The 17838-nt window shown below is 40.1% G+C and overlaps 1 protein-coding gene across 1 annotated transcript in view; it reads left to right on the top strand.

Moving 5' to 3' along the window:
* Positions 1-200: 200 nt before the first annotated feature.
* The window catches only part of XKR4 (XK related 4), a 262353-nt gene continuing 244715 nt past the window's right edge, over positions 201-17838 (top strand). The window contains exon 1 of the mRNA XM_084864907.1: positions 201-1214. Within this exon, the coding sequence (XP_084721033.1) occupies positions 385-1214 (830 nt within the window). The 5' untranslated portion in view covers positions 201-384. The remainder of the gene's footprint in view (positions 1215-17838) is intronic.

The raw sequence follows: 17838 nt of genomic DNA, 5'->3' as shown, positions 1-17838 counted from the left end.
CTGCTCCAGCTGCCGGCGGCGGCGGCGGACCGGGCGTGAGCGGCGGGGCCAGGGCGGCCAGGAGCGCGGGCGGCGGGCAGGGGCGCGCGTGGGGCGCCGCGAGCAGCTTGGCTCCGCGCAGGCAGCCAGGCGGCGCTCCAGCCGGCCCCGGGCGCGCCGCTAGCCCGGCCCCGCGCCCAGGACGGCGGGCGGGCGGCGGCAGGCGGGCGGCGGGGCGGCTGGCGAGCCGGCGCAGGAGCGCAGCGGGAGGAGGGGGAGCCGCGACGCCCAGGGAGGGAAGCCGAGGCGAGGCGAGGCGAGGCGAGGAGGTGGCGGGAGGAGGAGGAGACAGCGTGGGGGAAAGGTGTCAGATAAAGGAGGGTTCTCCTCCGCTTCGGAGGCATCATGGCCGCTAAGTCAGACGGGAGGCTGAAAATGAAGAAGAGCAGCGACGTGGCGTTCACCCCGCTGCAGAACTCGGACCACTCGGGCTCGGTGCAGGGGTTGGCGCCGGGCTTGCCGTCGGGGTCGGGAGCCGAGGACGAGGAGGCGGCTGGGAGCGGCTGCTGCCCGGACGGTGGCGGCTGTTCGCGCTGCTGCTGCTGCTGCTCGGGCAGCGGCGGCTCGGGCGGCGGCTCCGGGGGCTCCGGCGGCGCCGGCGGCAGCGTGGCTGGTGGCCCCGGCGGCGGGGCGAGCTCGGCGGCGCTGTGCCTGCGCCTGGGCAGGGAGCAGCGGCGCTACTCGCTGTGGGACTGCCTCTGGATCCTGGCCGCCGTGGCCGTGTACTTCGCGGACGTGGGCACGGACATCTGGCTCGCCGTGGACTACTACTTGCGCGGCCAGCGCTGGTGGTTCGGACTCACGCTCTTCTTCGTGGTGCTCGGCTCGCTCTCGGTGCAAGTGTTCAGCTTCCGCTGGTTTGTGCACGATTTCAGCACCGAGGACAGCGCCACGGCCGCCGCCGCCGCGGCCGCCGCCTCCAGCTGCTCGCAGCCCGGAGCTGGAGCAGATTGCAAGACCTTGGTGAGAAGTGGATCTGCAGCCGCGGAAGGAGAGGTTCGTCCTTCCACGCCTCAAAGGCAAGCCTCCAACGCCAGCAAGAGCAACATTGCCGCTCCCAACAGTGGCAGCAACAGCAGCGGGGCCAGCGGCAAACACAGGTCTGCCTCCTGCTCCTTCTGCATCTGGCTCCTGCAGTCACTCATCCACATCTTGCAGCTCGGGCAAATCTGGAGGTACCGTATCAGGGGTGGGGGAAGAGGGAGATTTGCTGCTGCTGCTGCTGCTACTACATCCCCACTGCTTTTGCTTTTGCACGAAAATCGTGTAGGGTTGCTGTGTAGTAACCCTAGTCACACTCTCAGTTTTGTTTGTTTTTTTTTAAACTGGGTTCTGCATTTTTTAAATTTGTGATCACAACCTAGGGTGGGAGGGAAGTGAGAAACAAGGGAAAGCAGCAAAGTGGCGTTGCTCACCTCATCCCTCTGTCTCTCCACTCTGCTTCACTAGCATCTCTCTTTATATGCTTCAACCCTCCCCCCTCCTATTTTTAGTGATAGTGTTTCAGTGAATAGGAGAGGATCCTTGTCACATCGTCTGAAAAATCCTTTTTTTTTAAAAAAAATTATGTTGAATTTGAGGTGTATGTGGCAATTTGGATGGCTTCTTTTGTTCCCTGAGAAAAATTGCCAATTCTAGTTAGGTGGGAGTAGTTGCTTTTGAAGAGTACCCACATTTTAATGATCACTGCTAGAGGAGTGCTGTGCTCCACGTCAAAAGCTTAGGAGGGCTATGGCTTGCCTTTTTTTTGGAGAATATCTAATATCTCTATATATCTCCAAAAATGAGTTAGTACATTTTATGGGACCTAGACTTACTTTTCTGGTGCGCTTTATTGTTATCTAATTTCTCATATAACTAAGAACCCTTTGGAAAGGGGCGGTGCATCCTGCAAACTTTAATAGTTCTTGGCATCTTCTTTGGCTGCATTGCTACTTGTCATCTTCCCTACCAAGTCTCCTTACACGGATATCACTTCCACTTTCAAACTGGAATTTGAGGCTAAACTTGTCAGGCAGAGGGAACTATCCTTTGAGCAGTCACTGCCTGGGTTTAGGAATATAACGGAGCAGTCTGCTCAGGAATGTGTTCTGGGACTTTTACATGCTTTTAAGAGCTTTTGAAGCAGTATTTTATATCTACAAAAGTTCTCTGTCTCAAAGGATTTACATGCTTACATCCCAGAGCGTTTTGGGTTAAAATGACCTACTGTAAGTGAAATGATGAAAAACCCTACTTAGCAAGTGCACTGTATGGGGCTACATTCTGCTATGCCAGTGTCCTTTTCCATTTCATATGTAGTTATTTTTGTGCCAGGTGATAAGAGTAACTTTGTGATAAGTTCATAATCACTTGTAGAACAGAACCAAAAACGTATGCTTGTTTATGATGAACAATAGTGTTTTATTGCAAAGAGCAAGTTTGGTAATTCTTTTGCAACCTTTCCTGGGACTCGTGCTTTGTAAACCAGGGCAAGCCTTGCCAGAGGCAGTGACCTTTGAGATTGTGAAACTTTTATTTCCAAGCAGACAATTTCTGAAAAAGTGGTATATAATATGCAGTCAGACAAATTGATCTTGGAGACTTCCATATCTTGGACTCAAAGGACTTTATAAAATGTCACTTAAATGTGATTGCTGTATTTCCCACGGTTGACTATTGTGAAGATGTACAGCTTAGTGCTCTTCTTGAATTGAATTGAATGCTTGACTTAATTACTGATATTGTTTAGTGGCTAGAATGCATATGATTAGCAGTTTTAACCTGCTTAACATTGTATCTGGCAACTTTTGCAAACTTTATGCACAATTTGGAAATCACTTTTAGTCACCTTTAAAATTCTGTGTTTATGTATATAATGCAAACCCTTCTCAATCTATTGACTGAAGAATTATCCATGTTTCCCACTGATGGATACTTGATGGGAAATTGGTATCAAATTCTGTGAACTGAGGAAGCTGTTTTAATTACAGTTGTATTTACTACCCTTTAATACATCAAACATTTTTCCCAATTAGAAATGATGTTTATTATCTCAAGACTTAAAATGTGGCAAGAGGGAAATAAGTAAGAAAAGGGCCTAAACACATCTCAATGAGACCACAGACAGTGGGTCAACTGGCCATACCATACCGACAAGATGTCAAAGGGGAGGAGAAGAGGAGGGGTAAGGCTGAAGGCAGAAGGAAAACCACAGGCTGTCAGACAAATGCATTAACTGATCCAGCCCATGGAGAAACATGTTCACAAAGTACACCTTTTTGTTAAGCATTTCTGCAATGTTTTCCTGAGATCCTCTAAAGTTTCTTCTGCTAATGCATGGTCACCTGGAAGGAAGTATTGTTGAAAATATTTTAAGATATTTATCCACGTTTCGGAATAATGTGTTTAATATATAAATCTGAATGACCTACTATAACTGTTCCTGGATTGTGGTTCAGATATTGGGAGGATGAAGGGGGGAACTTGGTTCAAAGCATGATCTGAGACGACCTCATTTTCTTAAAACTTTAACCTGAATTGAAAGCGGATCAAAAAGTTCTTTGAATTTAACAGTCAGATGCACCTTAAATAGTTTCATCTTCTTCAAGTGTAGGATCTTTCCAAAAAATGGGACTTTTTTAAAACGCTGCGGGAAGTGGGACAAATTGTTAAAAATTGGGACTGTCCCGCCAAAAGTGGGACGTCTGATCACCTTAGAGATGCATCTTTGACAACAAACTAGTGAACTGCAATTAATCTAATATTATTGTACTATGTACCACTATGATTTCTTAAATTAGAACATCCCTCTGCCTCTTCTAACTTTTCTTTTCAATGAAGAGTACACAAATATTGCAAAAACACAAGGGTACTGAATGGTTCAAAGTTCAGAGGTCATTATTCATTTTTTAACATGCTACTTTCTAACTAAGGTCAATAGAATAGATTTTAGTCAAGTTGGTAACTGCTCAGTGTATATCCATGAAATTCTAGTTACTTTAGGTAAGAGCCAGATTCTAAAAGCTTGTTGTAGATAAAATCTTTTGAAATAACATCAAAGTGTTTGCTTGTTCAGAAATATCTGTTCTGCATATTTTGGATGGATTCACATTTATTTATACATTTATTACAGATTCAACTGCTGGAAGCAATGATACATATTCATTTTAATTAAAATTTACCATGGGGAAATTAATGGTAACTTTTAAAGTCACAGGAGTTTATTCTGGGAAAAAACTTTTGCTACCATGTGAAAAGAGCAATTATGCCTTTAAACTTTAAAGTTTAAAGGAACAGTGTCTGAGAATGAATGAGAAAGTATTTTTCTTTCTTGTTATTTCAAATAATCCCAGAAGTTGCTAGTTCATCCAGTGGGAATCAGAAATGCTCAATCAGAACAGTCTTTAGTTTATACCTCTGATCAAGTATTTCTAGATATCTTCTTCCTTCAGAATTTATGACTTATTCTTAAAATTCTACCTGATTGCTTTTGTTTGTTTTGTTTGTTATTTTAGTAAATACTCCCTCACTTTTGTAGTAAGGTGGGGGAGTATTTACTATTTTTGCTAGTTTGGATTTTGTTTCTGGACATTTATCATGAGAGTGACAGGGGTGAAAAAACAGCTTTTCTGCTCTTTTTATACTTGGTGCTTTCCAAGGTATTAGCATGTGCTCCATATTCAAATATATTGGGAAAATGACAGATCTATCTACAGCAGGACTTCTCAGAGCCTTTAATAGGCTAATGTGCAGTTGTCAATAACTTGTACTTGATGTGGCACACAAAGCACTTTGAGGAATATTGTTCTATGCCAGTGGTCGGGAAACTCATTAGTCAACAGAGCCAAATATCAACAGTACAACGATTGAAATTTCTTTTGAGAGCCAAATTTTTTAAACTTCTTCTAATGCCACTTCTTCAAAATAGACTTGCCCAGGCCGTGGTATTTTGTGGAAGAGCCACACTCAAGGGGCCAAAGAGTCGCATGTGGCTTGTAAGCCACAGTTTGCTGACCACGGGGCTATGCCATTCTTAAACCTGGCCAAAAAGGAACCATAATAGCAATTTTATATAGTTCCTGGCCAAAAAGGAACTATAATAACAATTTTATATAGTTCCTTAAAAATCTACAAATGTGCTTATATTCCTTATTTTCTCTAAGTTTTACAGTAATCTAAGAGGAAACACCATTAGTATCTCTCTGTATGAGAAACCAGCTCAGAGAGATTAAGTAACTGGCACAAGATCACTCAACTATTATGTGATGTGGCTAGGACCCAAAACCAGGCCTGTTTACCCTAAAGTGTATGTTCTTTCTGGCTCAGTTAGCTGCCTCCAAATGCCAACTTGGATAACAAGGACAATAATGAATAAAAATGACAGTTTACTTTGACTAAGGATGGCAAAATGGGAGTTGCAGTTTGGATAAGTTAGGAGATCTTTCTAAGAACACTCCAGTAGTTAAATGGCAGAACATAGACTTAAGCTCAGATTTTCTGACTCTTAAGTCCAGTGCTCTTACTATACCATTTGGACGTGTTGAGGTTGTTGTATTAAATCCCAGCTGAGTAACATGATCTTGTAGTAGCATTAATGATTAAATGGTATAATGTATATGAATAATTGAAAGTGCTTTGCAAATGATAAAGAGGTTCTAGAAATAAGGATTGGGTAGGAAAATAGAAAACATATAGATTACCACTTTGGCTATTGAAAAAAAGGCTTTATTGATTGAGTTAGTTCTGAATTCTGATATAGATCAGACAAGGTTGGTGCCCTTTTCTGAGTTTATTGAGTGGTCATTTTCTGTATATTTGTATTCCTTTTATTGCATATTCATGAGTTTATTCAGTCAACATATATTGAGCACCAAGTCTATGCAGAGTGCTATGCTAGTTACTAATTATCCCAAGATGAATAAAATACAGATCTTCTTTCAAGGAATCTACCGTCTAATGAGGAAGACAGAAAAGTAGATAAACAATTTCAACATAAGAAAATAAGTAAGCACTGTAATAGAAACAGGAAATTCAAACTACCTAAGTGTTTCAGGTAAGACTCTGGAGCAGTGAATGTTGGAACAAAGGTTGGAATGATGAAGAAATCTGCTATATGAATAAAGTGGAGCATTGGCTGCAAAGCTTTGGATATGATTATTGTGAAGGCAGAGGGGCAAGAACGAACAAGGCAGGTTAAGTGTGTGTTTGGAATAGAGTGAGTGAGAGGTAGTAGCTATAGATGAGACTAGGGAATTAATTGGGCTGGACAATGAAAGGATTTTAGATTTTATTCTGAAGGCAGTGAGAAACCATTGAAGGATTATAAGGGCAAGGGATTGTTATAAAGTGTTAATAGGGCTTACCCAATGGAATGGTAAAATGTTGAGTTTCAGAGGACATGCAATCAATTCCCCAATAACTCAGTCATATTTTTTTTATTCATGGAAATTTATTGATTTTAAAGAGTTTGATATTAGATATAATTGGGGCATATAATAGGCCTAACATGGTGGAAATGTTTTTTCCAGAAAAACAGATTGGTTGAAATTTTTATTTTTTTAAAATTAAAAATTTTTTTAAAAAAATTTTTTTAAATATATTTTATTGATTTTTTTTTACAGAGAGGAGGGGAGAGAGATAGAGAGCTAGAAATGTCTATGAGAGAGAAACATTGACCAGCTGCCTCTTGCACACCCCCTACCGGTGATGTGCCTGCAACCAATGTACATGCCCTTGACTGGAATCGAACCTGGGACCTTTCAGTCTGCAGACCGACGCTCTACCACTGAGCCAAACCGGTTTTAGCATGGTTGAAATTTTTAATTGCATTTATAATAAGGTAGATCCTTGACAAATATTTATTTTGCTATTTTTTGAAGATTTCTTTGTTCTAAGGATACTGTGGTCTTCACCTTTATTGAAATTTAGATTTCCTGATCTTTAGAAACTTATTCCTTATATTTTTATCACACTTCAATTTTCAGAGTGCTTCCATATTTTTTATCTTATTTGATCCTCAGAATAATCTGTGATAATTGACATGGGAGGGGGAAAAGCAACATGAAAAATGGTTAATGAGATTGAAGATGATTAGGTAGAAAAGGAGCCTAAAAACTTGAGAGCTTTCTAGAAAGCACTGAAATATTTTAACCTAGAAGAGGCAATGGACTTTACTTAGGCTCTGGTACTGACAGGCAGAGATATGAGTTAATGTAAAGATGAATTTTTTGAGTGGTCTAAGGGATCTCAAGATCAATTAAGATTCCTTAGAAGCAGTGAGTTCCCTGTCACTGAAGTGTCTAAGTATTGTTTGGAAAATTGTAGGCAGAGTTGCAGAAGAAGAGACTTTATTATGAACAAGATTATCTTCCAGCCCTGAGAGTTTGAGTTTCTGTCATTACGTGCTGCTCTAAACATAGTGGACTTACCTTTGCTTTTTTTTTTGTGGATGATAAAGAAGGAGTTTGCTTGAAATACTGGAGTTGTGTCACTTGGAAATCTATTCATTGGTTTATGAGCCCAATATCTTCAGTGGAGCATCAGAAAATCCATGCAACATCCTTGAGTCCTGGGCTTGGTATTTAAATCTCTGACTTTACCGTATATTAGCAAATCCACACACAATCAGACAGTCCTCTGAGAACTGACCTAGGTTTCAGTATGAATTGGAATAATTTGTGCATAAATTCATGTGGTAAGTTTTAATACCTTTGCAATAATAAGTGCAGTCTGTAATTTTTTTCCATTTCCTTGAACAATACACTCTTTGCTTCCCAATGGAATTGCAGGCTAACTCCACAGAGCAGCTGAGAGTTATATCTATACACACGTATGCTATCATTTTTGAACAGCGTCTCCAAATTCTTGAGTCAGTAGCTTTCAAAGTCTTCGCTCAGTCACTTATGTCTGAATATTCAAGTACACAACTTGCTGTTAAATAGGTTTCAGATTTTACAGTTTGAATGAATAGACTACCTGTTAATTTAAATCACACTAGTCACTGAGAAACAGATACATAGAATAATTCCCTTTGCATGGACTCGTAGGCTGATCTCACTAGCACAGTTAATTGACTTGCTTTAGAATTGCATGGCCTCTGGAAGCAAGACCAGGAATTATCAAATATAAGGTGCAATGTGGTGCTAGTTCTGGGCCGAAAATGTGTACCAGGTGTAATCTCATAACAGAGTTGTAATATATAGATGGATTTTGGGGACAACACATTTAATAATTCTCAACAGGAAATATAATTTCGAATGGCATTGCATCATTCTGACTTCCTCACAGCTATATGATGGTGTCTTTGTAACTGTTGGCATGGCTGGTCAGAAAGGAGGACCATGGCAAGTCCTCAACACGTCATTCTCGTGGGTGTGGAGCTTCCATTTGTAGGAATATATGGCCAATGAGTATTTACTGATCTGGGAATGAGGCCTATTCTTCTATTATTATTATTATTATTATTATTATTATTATTATTGATTTATTGATTATGGTATCACATAATTGTCCTCATCCCCCCATTCCCATCCCAAACTCCTCCCCATGTATGTCCCCACCCCCATGTTGTCCATGACCACTGCCTAGGTTATATGCATGCAAACAAGTCCTTTGGTTGATCTCTCCCCCGTATCCCTACCCTTCCCTACCTTCCCTCTGAGGTTTGACAGTCTGATTGCTGTTTCTGTGTCTACGTCTGTTTTTGTTCATCAGTTTATGTTGTTCATTATTTCCCCTAGATGCTTGAGATCATGTGATCCAAGAAATACCCTTATAAGAACCGAAACTGAGACAAGCCATAATGGTTATGCTGAGAGGCAAATGAATCAGTCTGTAGTGAGTTCCTTTCTGAGCCTATTCTTCTTTATGACCCTGTAGCTGAACTTGCTGCATGGTTGCTTCTTGAGTTTCTAATGGGACAATGAATCTGAAAAGGTGCCATGTTACCTAGAAAGGATACAACCAATCACCCAGCTCCCTTTTAGATTACCATCATTAGGGGAAGAGGGCTACATTTTACAAAATGCCAGTTATCCCCTGAGAAAGATTCATTTAGAATCTCAATTTGGCATTCCTGCTCTTGTTGATAGAAAAGCCAGACTGGGGAAGATTTGGGATAGATGTTTTCCCCTTAATTTTCTTACCTACGCTTGATTGCTTGAGAATATACTTATGTACAAAGTGGTATTTGGTATTTTGGGTCTTTCTGTTTATATACTCAATGAAAGTTCGTAGCTCTCACCAGTATTTCTACCACCACCTAGTACATGGATAGAACTGGTACAGATTACTGATTGCTAGGGAAATTAAGGAAGGGATAGAAATTTCCTAGAGGCAGGAAGTGGTCTGTATGACACCATTCAATCTTCCCTAACACTAACATAAGGTAAAGCATCCTAGTCAGAATACTAGTGATGATCTTGCTTCGAGAGGGGAATTAAACTCAGTAAAGGGTCAGAGAGATGATTTGGCAGCTCCATAGTTCAGACCTTTTTAAAAAAAATATATTTTATTGATTTTTTTTACATAGAAGAAAGGAGAGGGATAGAGAGTTAGAAACATCAATGAGAGAGAGAGACATCGATCAGCTGCCTCCTGCACACCTCCCACTGGGGATGGGCCCGCAACCAAGGTACATGCCCTTGACTGGAATCGAACCTGGGACCTTTCAGTCTGTAGGCCGACACTCTATCCACTGAGCCAAACCAGTCTCTGCAACTGCTCTCACTTACCTGTAGCCACATGGTAGATGAGGTAGCCAGCCTTTAGGGCCCCACACAGTATAGATCTTTTTTTCTGTGTGTCATGTTTCTATCTGTATGAAGTGATTGGTTAAAAAAAAAAAAAAAAAAAAAAGAGTATCCAAGTGTTTTTTTCTGGTCTAAAATTCTGATCTTGATCTTATTATAAATTATTTGTTTGCCCAGTCCCCAGGGTACAGGCACCAGAAGTTCTGAATTTATTCTTTTAAGGCCATTGTTACAGCATTTCTCTGTTTCTATACCAGTAAGTCAAAGGGCACTCTACAAAGGATTTCCAAGATTTGGTAGTATTACCGTCCAATCCCCAAGAACTGATATTTACACACAAAAAGACAATGTCAAGCTTATTAGTATAATGTAACTTATTTGTCTCATTTTTGAATTTTAGTTATAATCGAATGAAGTCATTTTCACAAAAATGTATCTAAATATTTGGAGTTGATGGTAAAAGTGTTAACTTATAACAAATTTAAAGGTACATACCATATAGATTGGGGAGCTAAAATTGCCATCTATAGTTCATGTAGTCAGGAATGCACAGCTGGAGTGCTATGATTCATAAATAGGAACAATGCTTCACAGGCTTAAAAGGAACTATCTGTTATGTCAACGAGAAAGTGTTGTTAGAGCCAGGTTTGCCTTGAAGTGAAAAGCTTGGCCTAGGCTACACTGTCACTGACCTAATGTGCTAGAAATCGAATTTAAACTCTATATAGCCATCCTGTGTCCAGGGCTGTACTTGTTAAAGAATAGGGATATGTTACACTCAGCTTCAGGAAGAGGACGAAGCATTAACCTTCCCTCATGGGCATTGACTGGATCCCTTGAGTACTAAGGATTTGTTGTGAAGCTGAACAATTTCAATCCCATGACAACATTGCAGATTTTTAAATGAAAAGAAAAGCACTTGTTTTAAAATCATCTGAAGCACGCTCATCTTCATGACTCATAAACAGGCTGTCTGAATCAGTTCTACTTTGTTTGTTTAATTTATGCATATGCCCTGTTTTCCTGTCAAGGGATTCCTTGAGGTAAACAAAGCAGTGGGCAGTGTGTGAGATGGGTGAGGATTAATCAAACAGAAAATCATGAATATATAGAAAAGTTATGGTCTGTAGGGAATAGGAGTCTGAAAGACTTGAAATGACTTTGATATGACTCCCCATCAAGCACACTCTATTTAAAATGGACAAAGTCACCTTTATGCACCACCAATCTGGAGATTTCAGCCATGTTAAAAGCAGTCTGGATTTCTCTTTCTGTAGCTCAGATAATAGTTATGAATAATGGTATTAGTTTTGGGCTGACTTCTTTACTTTTCAGGTCTTTTTTTTTTATCAGTAACAGAGAGTCAATAACTAAAACAAAGGTAGCCATTGTAGCAAAATGGTTCCCCATAATTTCCATCATTAGTTCACATGGCATAATCACGGTATCAATATAACATGACAGTGAAGAAATGCTCCTTCAGGAAGGCAGGGGAAAGGATCTGTAAAGGCTTCCTTTGTTTTGATAGACTTTCAGCTTCTCAATTAATTTCCTGTTTTACAAAAATAAAACTAATAATTATCTTTTTTTAAAAATGTAGGTCAATTCCAGAAGATTCCCCGAAGCGATTTAGAATACTTGGGTCTGTTGTTATAACAGAAATTAGGAAGTATGTACCATAGGAATTCGTATTTCCAGGGGATGTAGTACTATTAAGAGTAGCAGTCACAGATGTCCTTTGGGAATTTTCCTGATTTAGTGATGGTCGGGCTTGACAAATTGACTTCTAGATAGAAACAGCTAACATAATATCATCCTAATGAAAGCATGAATATTAGCTGTGTTCATACTTCTGAGAAGCAATCAATAATAGTTCCAGTTACTTAAAGACACAATATCTGCTTTAAAATCAGTTTTGAATCAAGTGAGTGGATCTGAATTTGTGATAACAATGGTTAAGTTTGTGGGATCAATTTGATATGAGGGCACCAGTGGGATCTACAACCTGAAGGTATTGGATCTGAGAGTCCTGTGTTATCACACACATCCGAAATAGGCAAGGAGTCAGCGGCCAGAGGGTCAAGTTCAAGCAAGGCATGTCATCACAAATGAGAATCCGAGTGAGGCTGGAAACAAATTTGCTAATAGTAAATGTTGGGAAGAATCTGAATTCTAGGGCTTCACAAAAGCCAATCATGATGTTCATGCTTCAAAATGTAAAACTAGAAGGAAATTTCTTTCACTAATGTTCTCATTATATAATTTCTTCCTGGTCAAATATTGAAAGTAAGACCAAAGAATGGAGACCAAGTTCTCATTTCAGTGTGGGAATGGCAGAGTGCTGTGATTAAAGGCAGGTGTTCACTCAGTCACTATAGATATGTGCAAATTCATTAAAAGCTCATTGATTCATTCTCATGCTACTTGGTCATTCTGATCAGTTGCTGAGAATAGCATGACAAAAAAAAAGTGGCTAATGGTAAGTTTTTAAAAAATCTATATGGTTGAAAGTATTACAGATGTCTCCTTTTCTTCCCCATTGACCCCTTCTAGTCCATGCCCACCCCCTGCCCCAGGTTTTTACTGCACTATTGTCTGTGTGCATGAGTTATGCATATATGCATACAAGTTCTTTGGTTAATCTTTTCCCACCCACCCACCTACCCCGCCTTCCCTCTCGGAGTCTACATTTTCAGTCAGGGATTCCACAACACATCAGCTTAAAATCATAGCAAGGAACTTATATTAAAAAGGATGTGCTGTCACTGTCTAGGAAAGGAGACTAGTCATGTTCATACCCCTGAAATCTGTCTGATACAGGTTAAAGAGGAGAGCTATTGCTTTGCAACTCAAAGTAGGGTTTGCAGCCGCAGTATCAGTCTCTCTTGGAGGTGTCTCAGAAATGCAGATTCTCAAGCTCACCCAAAACCTGTTTAAGCACAAATGGAATTTGAAGACTGCCAAAGGATTCATACAGATTAGTACACACATGAAAGCTGGAGAAGCAGAGTAGCATCCACTCTGCTATAGAAGACGGAATGACCCCTTTCCGCTGCCATGGTGAGGGTAAGCTAATTGAGCTGGACATTATGGTGGATCCTCACATGTTAACTTGCCTTCTCACCAAAGTTAGCTCACCCAGTATGACAGTGAGGGTCTGGTGCTTAGAAATTATAATGGATAGACACATATACACACAAAGGAACCTTCTTATAGAAAGAAAGAAAACTATAACATCTTCCATTGCTAAAGAAAGTGAGAAATTTTAGTGAATTTTTATTAAAAATGTATCACTTTGTAGTTTTATTGTTCACAGCTGATCTTTAGGAAAATAATCCAGCACGTTGACTGCCCACCTCACACAGTTTTACACTGTACTCTGACCTTGTGCCATGCTCTCATTTGGGATGGAGTAGGCATTGGGTGGTGAGAGAAAGACCAACCTTCTCAGTGTAGGTGGGCACTAAGGAAAGTATTGGGTTCAGAGTAACCAGACCTTGAGGATAGAGAATGAGGAGAGGGGTGTAGGGCTGGCACCTTTTACCAAGACAAAGGATTGTAGTCTTTGCTCAGAGAGGTGGAGCTGGGCTGGTTGTGGCATTCTTAGTCACACTTTAGTGAGAAAGAAGCGGCCATGAGGATGAATAAAGGCCATTCCACCATTAGATATCAAGTGAAGCAGGAGGTCAGGTAGCCAGGCATCTCTCTCACCCTCGTCTTTAGTGTGTGTATCTCTACTGGGAAAGAGGAACTAAGGGAGGAATAGAAGAAAATGGAGCTAGGCATCTAGGCCTGCAAGAGCAGGTGCTGGCCAGGAGTTCCAAGGGTATTTTTAGATAATAATAATAAGGAAGGATTGTCAATCCACCTGCTCCATGCAGTTCACCTCCTCACAGTCACCCATAAGGCAGGCTATCACATGGGAAAAAATATGATGCTTCAGTCTGATTTCATACTTTACTGTTTATCCTCCCAATAACACTCAACAATATGACAAAACATGGCACTGTTTGCATTGTAGAATAATGAGATAACGAGAATGGTGCCTTATAAAATGTATATTTGTGTAGCTGTAGCATCAATTTTCCTATTTCGCATTAAACAAAATAGAAAAGGATGACCTTCCCAGAAGTGCTTCTTTTCAGAGTAATAGTTTTCTAATTTCCCTTTCATACAACAGCTGGTGTTGCTATGCTGTCACTTTTGTTGCTAGGGTTCTTTCCCCGTCTATGTGCTGGGATGAGATTGTTTCCTTTAGTGTTCTTCAGTGTTTCCATGGAGAGTTACCAAGTTGATTTTTCACTGTCGGCTTTATGGGTAGGCGTGGTCACCCTGCCAGCTCTCTTGACCTGTATGGCTTTTCAGTATGGGAGCTACTAGCTGCACATGGCTAGTGAGCATTGGAGGTGTGTCTGTTTACAATTGAAGTGTGTTGTGAGTGTCAGATACCCAGGGGATTTTGATTATATATATATATATGATTTTATATATACATGTATTATTGATTATATATATATTGATTATATATATAATCATATAATATAATTATATGATTATATTATATATATAGATTATATATATAATATATATTATATATTATATATTGATTATATATAATATATATATTATATATTATATATATTGATTATATATATAATCATATAATATAATCAATAATATATGTATATATAAAATCATATATATATATAATCAAATATATAAAATTGATTTTTTACAGAGAGGGAGGGAGAGGAATAGAGAGTTAGAAACATCGATCAGCTGCCTCCTGCACACTCCCTACCGGGTATGTGCTCATAATAAAGGTACATGCCCTTAACCGAATCAAACCTGGGACCCTTGTGTCAGCAGGCCAACGCTCTTTCCACTGAGCCAAACTGGTTAGGGCAGGGGGGATTTTGATTTTGAAGACTTAGTGTAGAGGGGGAAAAAAGAGGGGGAGGTGATGAATATCTCATTGATGATTTTTATATTAATTACATGTTGAACCAATAACATTTTGGATATATTGGGTAAAGTAAAATATATTATTAATTTCATCTGCTGCCTTCACCCCCCCTCTCCCCACTTGTTAAATGTGACTACCCGAAAATTAAAATTACATGTGTGCATTATTTTTCTACTGGGAAGAGCTGCTCTAGAAGTGAGAAGAGGGAAAATCCAAAGTGAATTGTTTCAAAATACCAAGAACAAGACTTTGCTACAAGTTACCAGGGGATGCATAGTGAGCAGTTACACTGCTGGGGGCAGGTTGACTTAATGGATTTTGCCAGTAAGATTACCTGCTGGGAAAAACGGACTCTTTGGAAGATAAAACCCTCCATGTGAGTAAAGCCCATTGTCTTCCCTGCTCCTGCCTTGCTTAGGGCCTAATGACATGCTGGGCTTATATGGTGGTTTAATGAATAGTATTTAATGATGACAATAAAGCCTAAACCTTTGAAAGCGCCACTGTAGTTTGCCAAGCACATTCACTCATATTCAACCATCCAGTCTTTTCATCGGCCTCTCAAGGTAGATATTATAATTGTTGTCATTTGGAGATGAACTGACTGAGGTTCAGAGAAGGTAGGAGACTTGCCCAAGTGCACACAGCTACTGAGCAGCAAGTGTCTGCACTCACATTCATGACTTCAGCTTCCAAATCTATGCTTTTCCCTATCTTCCCTCTCCACAATTAATCCAAGAGAATCACCCGGAGAAGCATTTCCTGACCTGGAGAAGCATTTCAGCAACTGTGCTGAAAACTATGATGAATTAAATTTTACTGACACCATTGGGAATTAGTTAAGACCAATGATGGATTCTCCTCTGACGCACCTGATTAAGGGAGGTCAGATTTGATTTGTGACTCTGCCAAAGCTTCTCAGCTATAAAATGATGGGTGGGAGATATCCAATAATTTCTAAAAACTCTTCCATATCTATAATTCTATGACACATGGTATGCAAATGGAGCATATTATACACCTAATTGCATAACCACGTGGGGAACAATATTCATGTTTTATTGACAGTCTAGGTTTCTAATATACTATTCAGGGCATTGGTATTTTATACCTTATTTCAAACACAGATACTATGGATCAATTTTATCCAAAATGTGTCCATATCCTTTGATAACATGTACTGGTAAAATACTAGTACATGTAATTGCCATTGGGAAATCATGACACTAAAGAATATTAAGTAGGCTCCAGTCCAGTGTGAATAGTGTGTAATTAACCTATATTTAAATCCTCAGTTTGCATGCAGTCATGCTTTGCATATACTATTATTCTACCCCACATCTGCTTATGAATTAGAAATTCAGCTACAAGCATGCAAGGCAGAGCCCTTCTCTCGGTCACATCTCTCCCTCTGAGACCAGCAGGATTTACATCTACGTGACATAACTTCAAAATCAACCCCTAAGACCTATCTCAGAGGACCAACTCTCTAATAGTCTAGCATATGCAAGTGTTAGAAAATTCATTCTCAAATACACACAATTCAACGTTTTCAGAAGCAGACACAGCTAAAAAATTCATTCTCAAATGCACACAATGTAAATCTTTAGAATCAGAATCTTTATAAAAGCAATTCTAAATGTTCATCTCCAAAGATAAAAAGAATTCCCTTGTGTGTATTTAAAAGATGCTCCCCCAAAGTGGACATGAGTTACTTAGAAAGGGCTTTCCAGCTGCAGTCTTTTTTTTTTTTTTTTAAATATATTTTATTGATTTTTTACAGAGAGGAAGGGAGAGAGATAGAGAGCTAGAAAGGTCGATGACAGAGAAACATCGACCAGCTACCTCTTGCACACCCCCTACTGGGGATGTGCTCGCAACCAAGATACATGCCCTTGACCGGAATCGAACCTGGGACCTTTCAGTCCACAGACCAACACTCTACCACTGAGCCAAACTGGTTTCGGCTCCAGCTGCAGTCTTATTACAACTCCTTTTGGGGTGGCATTTCATGAAAAATGTCATAATTTTTTCTTTCAGATCAATGGCATCTTTGCAAAGTATAATGTTTCTAAGAGATTGAGTGATTTCCAAATTTTTTCTTTTTAATTTATTTTAGATAGAGAGGAAGGGAGAGAGAGGGAGAAAGAGAAACATCAATCTGAGAGGAACATCCATAGGTTGCCTCCTACATGCTCCATGACTTGGGAACAAACCCACAACCTGGTTATGTGTCCTGACCAGGAATTGAACCCAAGACCCTTAGGTGCATGGAATGATGCTCCAATCAACTGTGCCACATCAGCCAGGGCTCCAAATATTTTTAATGTTCATGACATGCAATGGGTTCTGATTTATTAGATTTTTTTTAGTCCTAAGTAGTAATTATGCTTTAAGAAATATGTGTATCTACATTACTGTTATTTTTCTAATGATTTTCTTCTATGTATCTAGCTGATCATGTGGTTATGTAGGTTAGGCTATGCTGGAAAAAGCAGAAATGATGTAATTAAACTCAAATAGCCTGGAGTGAAAAATGCCTCCATTCATTCTTATAATACATAGTTGTTGACCATTCGCTGTGGGCAGGTTCTGAACACACCAAGGTCTATGAAATGCACTCCCTGTCTCTCACTTATACCTGCTTATACCTCAGGGGGTCAAGCATCAACAATGGCAGGAACCAAATTGATTGGGAGGGTAGGGCTGACATGGGGGACTTCTGTCTGGAAGGTTTCAGGAGGGAGTAATATATCAGTGGGACCTACGAGACTTTTCAACAGAAAGAAAAGAAGGGAAGAGACACTACACTGAGTGGCCAGATTATTATGATCTCAGAACACATAATAATCTGGCCACTCAGTGAATAGTCTATATTATAAAAGGCTAATATGCAAATTGTCTCCTCGACCATGAGTTCGACCAGCAGGCAGGCCAGCCAACTACCTATGTCCTCTCCCCCTGGCCAGGCTGGTTGGACCTCACCCTGCATGAATTCATGTACTGGGCCTCTAATATATATATATTAAGTGGCCAGATTATTATGCATTCAGAGATCATAATAATCTGGCCACTCAGTGTATATGCTTGCTGTGTTCTGTA

Source organism: Pipistrellus hanaki, assembly GCF_964339955.1.
Source record: "Pipistrellus hanaki genome assembly, chromosome: 17".
Classification (NCBI taxonomy): Eukaryota; Metazoa; Chordata; class Mammalia; order Chiroptera; family Vespertilionidae; genus Pipistrellus; species Pipistrellus hanaki.
Note: the sequence above shows the minus strand (reverse complement) of the source record. Positions and strands in the feature narration are given on the sequence as shown.